The sequence below is a fragment of the Plectrocnemia conspersa genome, unplaced genomic scaffold (genome assembly GCF_051122295.1).
Source record: "Plectrocnemia conspersa isolate PC_06_02 unplaced genomic scaffold, ASM5112229v1 ptg000001l, whole genome shotgun sequence".
Classification (NCBI taxonomy): Eukaryota; Metazoa; Arthropoda; class Insecta; order Trichoptera; family Polycentropodidae; genus Plectrocnemia; species Plectrocnemia conspersa.
The window spans coordinates 1,912,300-1,923,715 of NW_028277165.1; the positions used below are offsets into that span (position 1 = coordinate 1,912,300).

Genomic DNA, 11,416 nt, shown 5'->3' on the forward strand with positions numbered 1-11,416 from the left:
AAAAATTGTCGACTGAACTTTCGAACATGTGTTTAGGATTAACTAATTAAGGGTAAAAACTCACAAACTAATAAATAATATAAAGCTCTGAAAATAATTCCATCTGTATGTGAAAATATAACATTAATTAAATTTATTTTGATAATATACGAATCTCTAATTCCGGGACATATATTCGTGCGAGACGTGGAGTTATAATCAGGCACTGTCCCATAGGATCCGGGACGAATGGTCACCCTATATATAGGTTATCATTTTTCTGATTGTTTATCAGGAAAAAATAGGTACACTGTGGTCTGTGGTTTACCATAATCGTACCACGAATATTTCTCAAATAAAGCAATCTTAGGCGGCTTATTTCGATCTTTCATCATTATATTCAGGACCGGCTCAGATGATGGGAGTTTATCTAAGGCCCCGCATATCGCCGTAAGATGCGTCTTTTAATACATAGCATAATTTTACAGATACCACACATTATTTTTCTCGAGGTCCCTCAGAACCCTCAACCGACCCTGATCATATCGTAAAAGTCTGGGATAAAAACGAGACGGGAAAGGAGACTATAAGAAGTAATATTGTTTAAAACTAAATATTTTAATTTGAATATAAAAGTTTTTGCATATAAGTATACATTTAATCTAAAAAATAAAAGTAAAAAAAATTTAATACACATTTATTATATACTTAAAAAAGATTAGATTATAGTAAAGAATGACTCTTTCTTATCATGTTTAATCTTATTTCAAGAATATTTTTCTAGACGATATTATATTTTGCATTAATATTTACTTGTAAAACTTGTTACAATTCATAGAATTATGTCTTACAATTAACATTGCTTTCAGTGCTTACAATCTGGATTATTTGCTATGACTTTTCATATGGGTTAAAAGATTGTGTTTATCTTTAAATGCTATTCCACAATGATCACATTCAAAGTCACGAGCATCATTATGACTTTTCACGTGTTTATAAAGATTAAATTTATCTTTGAACATTTTTTCATATAGTTTGGATTCATAGTTACAAACATCGTTATGAATTCGCATATGAGTTGAAAGAGTGAATTTATATTTGAATGTTTTTCCACATCGTTCACATGAAAAATCACGAACATCACTATGACATTTCATATGTCTATAAAGCTGGATTTTACCTATGAATGTTTTTCCACAGTGTTCACATTCAAAGTCACGTACATCCCTATGAATTTGTATATGTTTATATAGTTGGTATTTATCTTTAAACGTTTTTCCACATATTTTACATTCAGAGTCACGAACATCGCTATGAGTTCGCATATGAGTTGAAAGAATGTATTTTTGTTTAAATGTTTTTCCACATTGTTCACATGAAAACTTACGAACATCATTATGACATTTCATATGTTTATAAAGGTGACTTTTAACTATGAATGCTTTTCCACACTGTTCACATTCAAAGTTACGAACATGACTATGAATTTGTAAATGTCGATTTAGTCGGGATTTGTCTTTGAACGTTTTTCCACATATTTTACATGCAAAGTGATGACCATCGATATGAGTTCGCATATGAATTAAAAGAATGTATTTATATCTGAATTTTTTCCCACATTGTTCACATGAAAACTTACGAATATCATTATGACATTTCATATGTTTATAAAGTTGAATTTTAGCTTTGAATGCTTTTCCGCACTGTTCACATTTAAAGTCACGAACATCGCTATGAATTTGTATATGTTGATTTATTTGGGATTTATCTTTGAACCTTTTCCCACATTTTATACACTCAAAGTCACGAACGTCGCTATGAGTTCGCATATGGTTTGAAAGATTGCCTTTATATATAAATGTTTTCCCACATTGTTCACATGAAAACTTACTACCACTATGACATTTCATATGTCTATTAAGCTGAATTTTACCTTTGAATGCTTTTCCACACTGTTCACATTCAAAGTCACGAACATCGCTATGAATTTGTATATGTTTATTTAGTTGGGATTTATCTTTAAACATTTTACCACAGTTTTTACATTCAAAGTCACGAACATCGCTATGAGTTCGTATATGAGTTGAAAGACTGTTTTTATATCCGAATGTTTTTCCACACTGTATACATGCAAAGACATCACTATGACATTGCATATGTTTAGAAAAACTAGATTTACTTTTTAACGTTTTTCCACACAGTTCACATTCAAAATGACTTTTAAAATGTCTTGAAAGATTGTTTCGATTTTTGAATATTTTTCCACATTTTTCACATTCAAAATCATTAAATTCGATATAAGTTGGCGTATGATCCAAGAATCTTGATTCACTATTAAATTCTTTTTCATATTTTCCTCGCTCATTTTTGTTAGAATCACCATGCACATGTTGAATCATGATACATATTTTTTTTTCTGTTGTCTAAAATTAAAATTTTATTCGTTAGATAAGTTTTAAATATCTAAATACATAGTAATTAAAATCTACTTGGATATTACTTTCGCAGATAAAACGTTCACACCAATAGTATTTGTCTTAAGTACATCTTTAACATCATGCATTTCTAAAATCAAATGATAATTTAAATATATTGAAATGTAACAGAAATCTGTATGAAATCTTACCTATTTCAATTTTGTCTTCTATTTGTATATCTTCATTGCTATCGTTTTTGATTTTAAGAAATGAATTCTTGAAAAAAAAAAGAAAACACTATATAAGATTACATTCGTTAACAAGCATAACATATTATGTTTCATTACCTCGATTTTATATTGAATCGTATCAATGGAAGCCAATATTTCTTCGCTCATATCAATGTCAGCTTCTGCAAAGGTGAAGCTTAATATTTATATGGAATATCTTTATAACGTTATGGATGGCTATTTATGATATTAAATAGTACTTTATACGCTGTGTTTAGAAAAGTTATACCTCTATTAATTTCACATGCTAATGTTTAAAATAGCAGCCTACAACCATATGGAGAAAAGATTATTTTCAATTCACGATGAGAAATGTCGAATGTCGGGTAAAAGTATAAAATGATAAAATCCTTAGTGGCGTGCCGTGTGGTATGAAAAAAAATATAAAAAAATTTCAGTCAGCGAATAAGATACGAGGAATTTCACTTTTTCATTTATTTTTATATAAAATATATTTCTCTATTTAAACCATACATTTATTTAATTTAAATCTTCCGCTGTAGCAATTAACACGTTAATGCGTCTCGAATCTATCTCAAAAATATTTGTTAAAATATATCATTTCAATGAAATCATATTGGAATACATTTTTTCTGGTAAATATATATTTTTATCAGTGAAAATATAATTTATCTGGCAGGTTCTAGTAAAATTATATGATTTCAACATTTCCATATGTAGTAATGTATTTTATTTATATGCAATGTATAAATGTTATGTATTTATCAGTGAAGTCATATTTTCAATAGTGAAGTTCAAATACATTTTCACCAGTAGATATATATTTCTATTGGTGAAAATATAATTTAACTGATAGGCGCTACTGAAATTATATGCCGCTCTTAAATGTCTATAAAATTCAATTTGACCGTTGCGAAACGTCCATTTGCTGTTCAAACCAAAACCTTACCTAGTAAAAGTTCTAAAACTAATTCTAGTTTTAGAACTTTTATTAGGTCAAGTCTAAAATACAAATTAAGCCAACTCATCTCTCAGGAGAAAATTAGCCGGAAAAGAAGTACAGAATATTGCTCCATAGATATGAGTGTTTATCAAATTATATTCAAACAAATTTTGGTCAATAGGAGGGCGAAAAAACAATTGTCACTTCTCAGAAGTCAAAAATCCATGTCAAAAGCAATATAATTGTGTCGACGCCAACTTTATAGCCCTGGCGCAGGACTGAAAGAGTTGGGGGGAAATCATTGAAGGAGGCGAAGACCCATCTTGGGATGTTGGGTCAAAAGTAAATGAATGAATCTATTTAATGTGCGAATGAATTAAACATAAATTAATTTCAGAGTAGTAATATTGGTTATCGAGCAAACATTTTAATTGTTAGTTGTTAATTAAGGTCGAAAAAACGAAAACATTAAAATGTATTTTACCAGTTTTAATAAACGCCATTGAAACCGAACGTTAAGTTGACAGTTGTTGTTAGGTCCAGATACAACGAATTATTGACCATGGAAATTAAACACGCTTCAGATGTAAATCGTTCGTTGAGATATAGCTATTCAACAATAATTATTAAAATATTTTTAATCTTCCCTTTTTTAGGATTGCGACACTTGAGTTGCAAATAATGCAAATACATCTTTGTTTCAATAAGAAAAAGCTTCCTCTCATTCATTGTAATAGTGTTGCGTTTTTACTTGTTTTGTAAATATAAACTATATCATATTCAATTTTATAAATTAAAACAAAATTTATCAGCACTACTCTATAATTCCGGCCGTAGTCAATTATTTATTTTTCTAATATAGCTATTTTTAATACATATCTTTATTATATCTGAATACGAAATTCTTCGTGGATAAGAGAGTTTCCTGATTTTATGTACGACATTTTTTAAGAACTGCAATTATCTCTTTCAAAATCCATATTGGATAAATTCGGTTAGTCATTGGATATCTCTAGAAAAACATTCAACAAAAATACCATTATTTCATAAAAAAAATATCGAGAGCAGAACCGACGACTGTTAGATACAATTGTGTCCAATCCGTACAAGACAGCAAACCGTCGAGGTACCCATAATCAACGTCCCTAAACTTCCTTCCATGCAGTTTATTCTTATGTACTTTTTCATTCATAAATGGACGTGAATTTAGCTGTTTGTACCTAATGCCAATTGCGAGCACTCGATGATAATCATCCTCTTTAACGAAGATATAATTGCTTCTTGCGACGTCATAGCAATTAGCATATGTGTTCGTTAAAATTAAAACGTGTTCCTTGTTATAAAAAATATTGATTACCTGACAAATTAAACGTGAAGTCAAACTCCGCACTCAAATATGGGCCGAAAAATCTCAAAAACACTTTAAAATTAAATTTACATAATTTGGCGACGGGTGGTAATTAGACATCGATTGAGCCGCTGCAGTAGCCTTTTATTGAATATTTATAATAGCTAGATGTTTGATATTAAAATGAGTGGACAGTGCGCAGGGGCTCGCACCGGTCGTGCGAGCTCGCTGAAGTCGCTGTGTATGTGTATCTGTAACGCTAGTGTTAGCAGAGTGCCGCCAAGTTTTGGTTTTAATAAAACCTATATATATATGTTTTGCTGTATGTTCTCGCGAGCGTTATATGTAATTGAGGTGTTATCGGGTTATCACTTTGTCGTGATAACCGCGACCAAGACTGCCATCGATGCGCTACGTTCAGTCACAAGGAATGAACCCAAAATCGACGCAGTAAATACGTTCAACGATGGCTGATGTGATCCAGCCGAAATATTACGACAAAAAATCTATAAGCGAACAACCCGATAACACCTTAATTATATATATATATATATTTATTAGATCCTACAGAAATCTGTCCTTTACCCTCTTCGAACAAAAATTTCTGATAGAACTGTTTTATTTTTAGTGTCGTAAATTGATATTTTAAAAAATCTGGTCTATCTACCTTATCGTAAAAGGCAATAGTATAAAAACGAGACAGGAAAGGGATATTGTTTAAATAGAATATTTTATTTAGGATATGCAAGTATTTATACACATATTTATTATATACTTAAAAAGAGATTAGGTTGCAGTAAAGAATAACTCTTATACTTTGCATTAATTTTTTGTATTTTACAATCTTATGGTAAAAATTGTCACAATTCGTACAATTGTTTTATAATTAACATTACTTTCATAGTGCCCAAAATCTAGATTTTTCGTTAGTTTACATAATTTTCATTATAAAAAATATTTACTCCAAAGAAAAGGAAGTTAGACTCTATGTGCTTTACTCATTTCAGAGAATATTTTATTTTTTCACTGGTTAAATTAGTGTGACTCAGGTACTATTTTCTAAAATCAATTGTATTTTTCCGGAACAAGACAAACCAGGCATATTATCGAAAAATACCAGACGATCAATACATTGTAAAAAAATGTCACTGTCTCAGGAAATTTTAAATGGAAATTCTTTAGGTACCTAAAATGTAGTCGGGGAGGTTTCTTTTTTTATCACAAACATCAGGATGAGTTTTCATATGTTTTGAAAGATACTGGATACGTTTATATGTTTTTCCACATATTTTACATTCATAGGCACGAACATCGCTATGAGATTGAATATGTCGTAATAAAATGTCTTTGGTGGTAAATTTGTTTCCACACGTATCACATTCAAAGTCACGAACAGCGCTATGAATTCGCAAATGAATTGTAAGATTTCTTTTAAATTTGAATATTTTTCCACATGTTTCACATTTAAAATCACAGATATCGCTATGAGATCGCATATGAGCTGTTAGTTTGTATTTATTTTGTAGTATTTTTCCACATGTTTTACATTCCAAGTCATGAACATCGTTATGAGTTTGAGTATGTACTGAAAGTGAGAATTTACATTTGAAAGCCTTTCCACATGTATCACAATCAAAGTCGCGAACATTGCTATGACTTTTCATATGTCTTGAAAGGTAGTGTTTATCTTTGAATGCTTTTCCACATTGTGTACATCCAAAGTTACGTACGTCGCTATGAGTATTCATATGCTTTGAAAGAATATGTTTGTTCATGAATGTTTTTCCACAGCTTTCACATTTGAAGTCACGAGCATCGCGATGAGTTTGTTTATGTCGTGAAAGATAGTCTCGAAGCTTAAATAATTTTCCACATATTTCACATGCAAAGTTACGAACATCGCTATGGCTTTTTATATGTTTTAACAAATTAGATTTATCTATGAATGCCTTACCACATTGCTCGCATTCAAAGTCACGAACATTGCTATGAGTTTGAATGTGTCGTGAAAGAATAGCTTTAGTTATAAATTTTTTTCCACAAATTTTACATTCAAAGTCACGAATATCACTATGAGTTTGCATATGTCGTAAAAGTGAAATTTTACATTTATATGCTTTCCCACATGTTTTACATTCAAAGTCACAAACATCTCTATGAGTTCGTATATGAGTTGCAAGATAGTCTTTAAATTTGTATGTTTTTCCACATATGTCACATTCAAATTCACGAATATCGCTATGACTTTTCATATGTTTTAAAAGATTAGGCTTATCTTTGAAGCTCTTTCCACATTTTTCACATTTAAAATCACGGACATTGCTATGAGTTCGTATATGAGTTAAAAGATAGCTTCGAAACTTAAATGTTTTTCCACATTTTTCACATTTAAAGTCACGAACATCGCTATGAGTTCGAATATGAGTTGCAAGATAGCTTCGAAACTTGAATGATTTTCCACATATTTCACACCTAAAGTTATGAACGTTGTTACGGCTTTTCATATGTTTTGAAATTCTGGATTTATCTAAGAATGCTTTTCCATGCCTATTTTTGTAAGAATCACCACACTAAAATTTAATTTTTGTTAGTTCGATAAGATGCTGTATTTAAGATAGATAGAAATTGAAATTTATTAAAATATTACTTTGGTGGTGTCGTCAATTTTCTCAGGTGAAACGTCTACATCGATAGTATTCACCTTAAGTACGTCTTTAACATCGTGCATTTCTGAAATCAAATAATAATTTAAATATATTCAAATGTAACAGAAATCTGTATAAAATTTTACCCGTTTCGAACATGTCATCTAAGTTGTCTATGTGTGTATCTTCACTGCTATCGTATTCGCATTTTACTGTTGAGAACTTCAACAAAACTATTATTTAATATTGCGTTCAATAACAAGCAAAGCATAATGTGTTTGATTACCTCGACTTTACATGGAATTAGGTCAACGGAAGTAAATGTTCCTTCGTTCATTTCAATGTCAGTTTCTGCAATGATAAAGTTTGATTTTACAGGAAATATCTAAATAAGTAAACATCAAGGTATAAAATATACGTTCTCGATGCAAATACTTTAGATTTTGTTTCTAACTGGTAATAATTTTAGCATTAAGTCTTACATATAATATGATGATTCCCCTTCTAATGGTCTAATATAATATGATGATTTGTTATGATTGAAATAGAATATTTGACTTCACAAAACAAAAACATTTTATATGGCAATACAAGTATTACTTTTTATTCAATTGAGATTCTTTAAGGGTTTGTAACGAATAAATGGACAAAAAATAACCAAGATCCCCTTCAATAAATTTCATGAAGTAGTAGTACAGACTTTCAACAAAATTTTTAACTGTTAATATCAAAATTGCGGGCAGAAAAAAATAAAGCAATAAAATGGATTATACCGGTTTTGATAAACGCCATTGTAACTAAACGTCAAGTTGACAGTAAATGTTTGGTCCAAATACAACGAATTATTGAGCATGAGAGAATTAGAAGAGCTTAGGATTATAGTCATTAGCTAGAAATGTTATGGTGTTTTTTTTTGTCATAAACACTGAAATTAACACATTTTATCAAAACAGTTATAATATAAGTGTTATTTAGATTTTAAAAATATCAAAGGAGGACTCTTTTTTGTTCGAGGAGAACAACGAAGAGCCAAAGTAGGGCAAAAGAGCAAAAATTAAAAAAAATTTTTTAAAGAGGACGTTGGGCTACCTTATAATAATAGAAGTCGACTTAAAATTTCATGACGTTAAATTTCGTCAGCGCTTGAGAACGCTACTTTTAAACTAAAATATTTTCAGCGATAGCTAAAAAGAGCCGAACATTTAGGATAAATTATATTTTCACTAAATGTATTCAGATATGATTATCCTGTAATGACATATTTAAGAAAAACATTTTTGGGATTGATTCGAGAATGTTTTTTTAGATTTTATTTAATGGATAACCCGGGAATTTTTAGTTTAGAATCAGGGACGCCATTTCAGATTTTTTATAGGGAAGGGGGCAAAAGTTGGCCAGTCAGTAATAGTTTTTTTAATATTTCGATTTCATTAAAATTCATAGTGTTTTATTAAATGACATACGTATTTCTAAACAAATTCATTTTCCTGTCTTCATAGCTAGTTAGATGTTGAATAAAAAGATATTTTCTCTCGATATTTGTCTCCAATGGCGGATTTACACAGGCGGAGAGGCTCTTGTCTCAGTGAACACTAAACTAAATCAAATTTGGAAATCAGTGACTTTATATTTTTTACAACCTACAAACAGTTTTTAATATTAATGCATTTTTATTATTAAAAATTAAATTTTGGTCCGGGGACCTGAACTTGCGGCCTCTGGATTATTAGTTCAGCGTTATTCCGGTCTCAGTTTTAATAGGCTTAATTTCGTCACACACATAAGTAAATAACAAGTGCAATATCTTCCTAGCAATCGACGGTAAAAATCTAATATTTAAAAGGTTTTACGCAGCTCTTTATCTTTTACTGCAATTTTGGTTCAATATAGACACAATATATAAATAATGTCGGCTGATTTATAAGTTTGTAGCAAAAAAAATAGTATTAAAATTATGTCAATGTTTCAATATGGTAGCTATAAAAATATCGTTAAAATAAGTCCTTAAAAAGAAAAAAAATCTAAAAATTTAAGTTGAAATAAAATAATAATTAAAAAAATGTTTTTTTTTATTACATTTTTTAGTTATTTGGAATTTATGTGGAACATTTTTTAAATATGTCTTGTAAATATATCAGTTTAGCTCGCTAGACAGTCTGATCTGCTAGCTCAGCCCTGTCAAATTTGCGGCCCGTGGGTTGCATGCTCTCTGGGCTAAAAAGCTAACGGCGGATTTTCTGTTTACGGATACTGGTGGGAACTTAAAAAAGGTCATCCATTAGTCGGATAAAAATGCACATAAAATAAAATCTTATATTTTTAAACCATACTAGAGATGAAGTTTGACAGGCCTGCACTAGTTTGTTTCAAAATGGCGATTAATAAAAAATTCTAGCTAATTTTAAAATATGTCCCAGAAAAAAATAAAGAGGGCAAAGTGCTTATTAACCAAAATATTTTTTTTAATTGCTATAAAAAAGTTAAAAATTTGTGGTTCCGTTTACAAAATTAAAAGAGGGCAAAAATATTTTATTATAAATAATACCATATTATATAAATTAAATTTTTTTTTTGTTTACGTCTTACCAAATAATTGTTTTTAAGAGCAGCCGCGTAGCGTATGTTTTTGTTGCTACGAACAGTGCTTAAAACTAGGTCACCTTTTTATAATTAAATTAGTGAAAAGCAACAGTTTGTCATCGTCTATTTGTGTAAAATAATTTTATTATACTACATACAAAAAATTGCGTGCAATTTGATACAAATAATACAATTATGTAAGCTTTTTGTCGGTTGAAGATTAGTGCGAATTTATTCTAAATCTAATTATTATATTTTACCATGACTAGGCGATTTATTAGTTAACAATAATGATGCAAATTTTTCATATAAATATGTTAGTGAAATTGATGGCTATTGATGATCGATTTTTTATTATCAAATGTAATATATTCTAATAGATCATATTGAAACATAATATAGTTTGTAAATAAAATTCATTATGTAAAAAATATTGATTATCAACAATGATATTCTATTAAAATACTTATTTATTATTGCTTGAAGTTGTATATTTTCGAAAATTTAAGATTGCTGTAAACGTGTTTTTATTCACCTGCGTTAATTCAAGTAACGTTAATTTAGACAGGGAAACTCCCATTTGTGCAACAATAATATTTTTCCTTAAAAATATTTAGTTAACAAATATTTTTTGATTATGTTTATAAAATATGACTGCATTTAAATAAATATTATTAAAAATGCACAAAGGTGAGAGGTAATACGCTGTAATATTAAAAGTGTTATTGATAACATTTGAGTGTAAAAATAACAAATATCGTATGTCATATAATCTAATTGAGAGAAATGCTATCGATTAGATTCTAATTACTTACCTTTTTTTCCTTGGCGCCTTGCACTAGTCCTTCATAATTGAACGCTTCGCATTCGTAATTTATTTTTTTAATACTTATAAAATATTCTTTATGAGCTGTTTTAGCTCATTATTAGAGAAGTTTCAATATCAGATAGTACTACCTAGCTCGATTTTAATTAATCACCACGATATTCATCCGTGAGATTACGAAATTTAGGTAAACCTAATCAGTGATGATCGATCGGAATTATAATTATATAACAATCACTAATTCCGATCTCTTAGACACGATAGAAATTTAAAAACACTAAGGTCAATAGTCGGAGACTTATACCACTCATCTATCGTGCTGGTAAATCACAAGATTTGCGCACATACTTTTATACTCATTTCGTTGTATTTAAATTACACGTCTATTTAAAAATAAAACATCTCAATTTTATGAGTCGATAATTTT

At 29.5% G+C, this 11,416-nt stretch overlaps 2 protein-coding genes across 5 annotated transcripts; both read right to left on the reverse strand.

The window, feature by feature from the left end:
* Positions 1-578: 578 nt before the first annotated feature.
* LOC148238383 (uncharacterized) lies at positions 579-4,140 on the reverse strand. Of its 2 annotated transcripts, none has more exons than XM_088184358.1 (5): positions 4,075-4,140; positions 2,744-2,808; positions 2,606-2,672; positions 2,480-2,544; positions 579-2,402 (listed from the first exon to the last, which is right to left on the reverse strand). In XM_088184358.1, the coding sequence occupies exons 1-5, from the start codon at positions 4,091-4,093 to the stop codon at positions 864-866; spliced, it is 1,755 nt and encodes a 584-aa protein (XP_088040484.1). In that variant the 5' UTR covers positions 4,094-4,140; the 3' UTR covers positions 579-863. The 2 variants fall into 2 exon arrangements, with proteins under 2 accessions (XP_088040484.1, XP_088040493.1); XM_088184367.1 differs by lacking the exon at positions 4,075-4,140 and adding an exon at positions 2,916-3,041.
* A 1,614-nt stretch (positions 4,141-5,754) lies between these two features.
* LOC148238384 (uncharacterized) lies at positions 5,755-8,419 on the reverse strand. Of its 3 annotated transcripts, none has more exons than XM_088184377.1 (5): positions 8,357-8,419; positions 7,870-7,934; positions 7,730-7,805; positions 7,586-7,668; positions 5,755-7,508 (listed from the first exon to the last, which is right to left on the reverse strand). In XM_088184377.1, exons 1-5 carry the CDS (start codon positions 8,373-8,375, stop codon positions 6,117-6,119), a joined length of 1,635 nt encoding a protein of 544 aa, XP_088040503.1. In that variant the 5' UTR covers positions 8,376-8,419; the 3' UTR covers positions 5,755-6,116. The 3 variants fall into 3 exon arrangements, with proteins under 3 accessions (XP_088040503.1, XP_088040520.1, XP_088040511.1); XM_088184394.1 differs by having other exon boundaries at positions 7,741-7,805; positions 8,357-8,417; XM_088184385.1 differs by lacking the exon at positions 8,357-8,419 and having other exon boundaries at positions 7,741-7,805; positions 7,870-7,924.
* Positions 8,420-11,416: the final 2,997 nt, after the last annotated feature.